This window comes from Frankliniella occidentalis, unplaced genomic scaffold, assembly GCF_000697945.3.
Source record: "Frankliniella occidentalis isolate FOCC.00 unplaced genomic scaffold, Focc_3.1 Scaffold404, whole genome shotgun sequence".
NCBI lineage: Eukaryota > Metazoa > Arthropoda > Insecta > Thysanoptera > Thripidae > Frankliniella > Frankliniella occidentalis.
The window spans coordinates 95605-97153 of NW_026267526.1; the positions used below are offsets into that span (position 1 = coordinate 95605).

General features: G+C 48.5%; 1 protein-coding gene across 1 annotated transcript in view; it reads right to left on the reverse strand.

The window, feature by feature from the left end:
- Positions 1 to 1549, reverse strand: part of LOC113201904 (gastrula zinc finger protein XlCGF57.1-like) — a gene marked incomplete in the record, with an annotated part of 13704 nt that overhangs the window by 6363 nt on the left and 5792 nt on the right. Inside the window, 1 exon segment of the mRNA XM_052274531.1 lies at positions 435 to 1546. Coding sequence (XP_052130491.1) covers positions 461 to 1546 — 1086 coding nt within the window.

Sequence of the window (1549 nt, forward strand, 5' to 3'; positions counted from 1 at the left end):
TGTGATTTGTGGGCGGTGGCGGCGAGATAAATCACGGGGCTGGCGACGCCTTTGGATAACGACTGCGCCACACATCGTCGAGAGAGTCGTCACGAGCCCAGCGGGCGCAGCCGAGGGCACCGCGGCGGGCCGGGGTCAGGGAGGCTGTTGGGAGCAGTATTACCGGACAGAGGGGGTTATTGGGCTGACGACGAGATCGGGGTAGGGCATGCCCTGGCGGGGCGGGGCGGGGACCAAAACGCACGGGCAAATCAAATGGGGAGAGAAGGTTTTCTACCAAGAAAGGGCGCAATTTCATGAACATTGTTTGCCTAGTACAGTTGTTGTGACATTTTTACAAAGAACAATTCCCGACAATTTGTACCAACTCGAAAAGGCCTCGTGGTTAGTCAAGTCAAGAATGAAATAGACCTAATAGAAAGAATAATACACACCAAAACATCGCGATATGAATCCTTATTTAGGAGCTCTCCTGAGGCTCCTCTCCTGTGTGATAGCGTACAAGATGTACACGCAGATGAGAAGATTGCGAAAAGAGCTTGTTGCATACATTACACTCAAAAGGTTTTTCTCCAGTGTGCGTTCGGAGATGAACACGCAAATGAAAACTTCTCGAGAATTTCTTGTCACACACAGTACACTCAAAAGGCTTTTCTCCTGTGTGCGTTCGGAGATGATTACGCAGACTGCCGCTCACCGAAAATTTCTGGTTGCACAGAGTACACTGAAAAGGTTTCTCTCCAGTGTGCGTTCGAAGATGTTCACGCAAGCTGTCGCTTCTCAAAAATTTCTTGCTGCACACAGTACACTCAAAAGGCTTCTCTCCAGTATGCGTTCGGAGATGTATACCCAGATCAGAACTTGTCCAAAATTTCTTGTTGCACACACTACACTCAAAGGGTTTTTCTCCAATGTGCGTTCGGAGATGTTTACGCAGATTGCAACTCTGTGAAAATTGCTTGTTGCACACAGTACACTCAAAAGGCTTTTCTCCAGTGTGCGTTCGGAGATGGACGCGAAGGGTTCCACTTCTCGAAAATTTCCTGCTGCACACGGTACATTTAAAAGGCTTCTCTCCGGTATGTGTTTGGAGATGTTTACCCAGATCAGAACCTGTCGAAAATTTCTTGTTGCACACAGTACACTCAACAGGTTTTTCTCCCGTGTGCGTTCGGTGATGTGCTCGCAGATTGCTGTGCACCGAAAATTTCCTGTTGCACACAGTACACTCAAAAGGCTTTTCTCCAGTGTGCGTTCGGAGATGTATACGCAGACTGCCGCTCTCCGAAAATTGCTTGCTGCACACAGTACACTCAAAAGGCTTCTCTCCAGTGTGCGTTCGGAGATGTACACGAAGACCGCCACTCTCTGAAAATTTCTTTTTGCACACAGTACACTCAAAAGGCTTCTCTCCAGTGTGCGTTCGGAGATGGACGCGAAGGGTTCCACTTCTTGGAAACTTCTTGTTGCACACTGTGCAATCATAACGATCTTCCGTGTGCATTTCGAGTTGCGTCCCCTTGTGCATTTTCATGTGATGGGCAAGCTG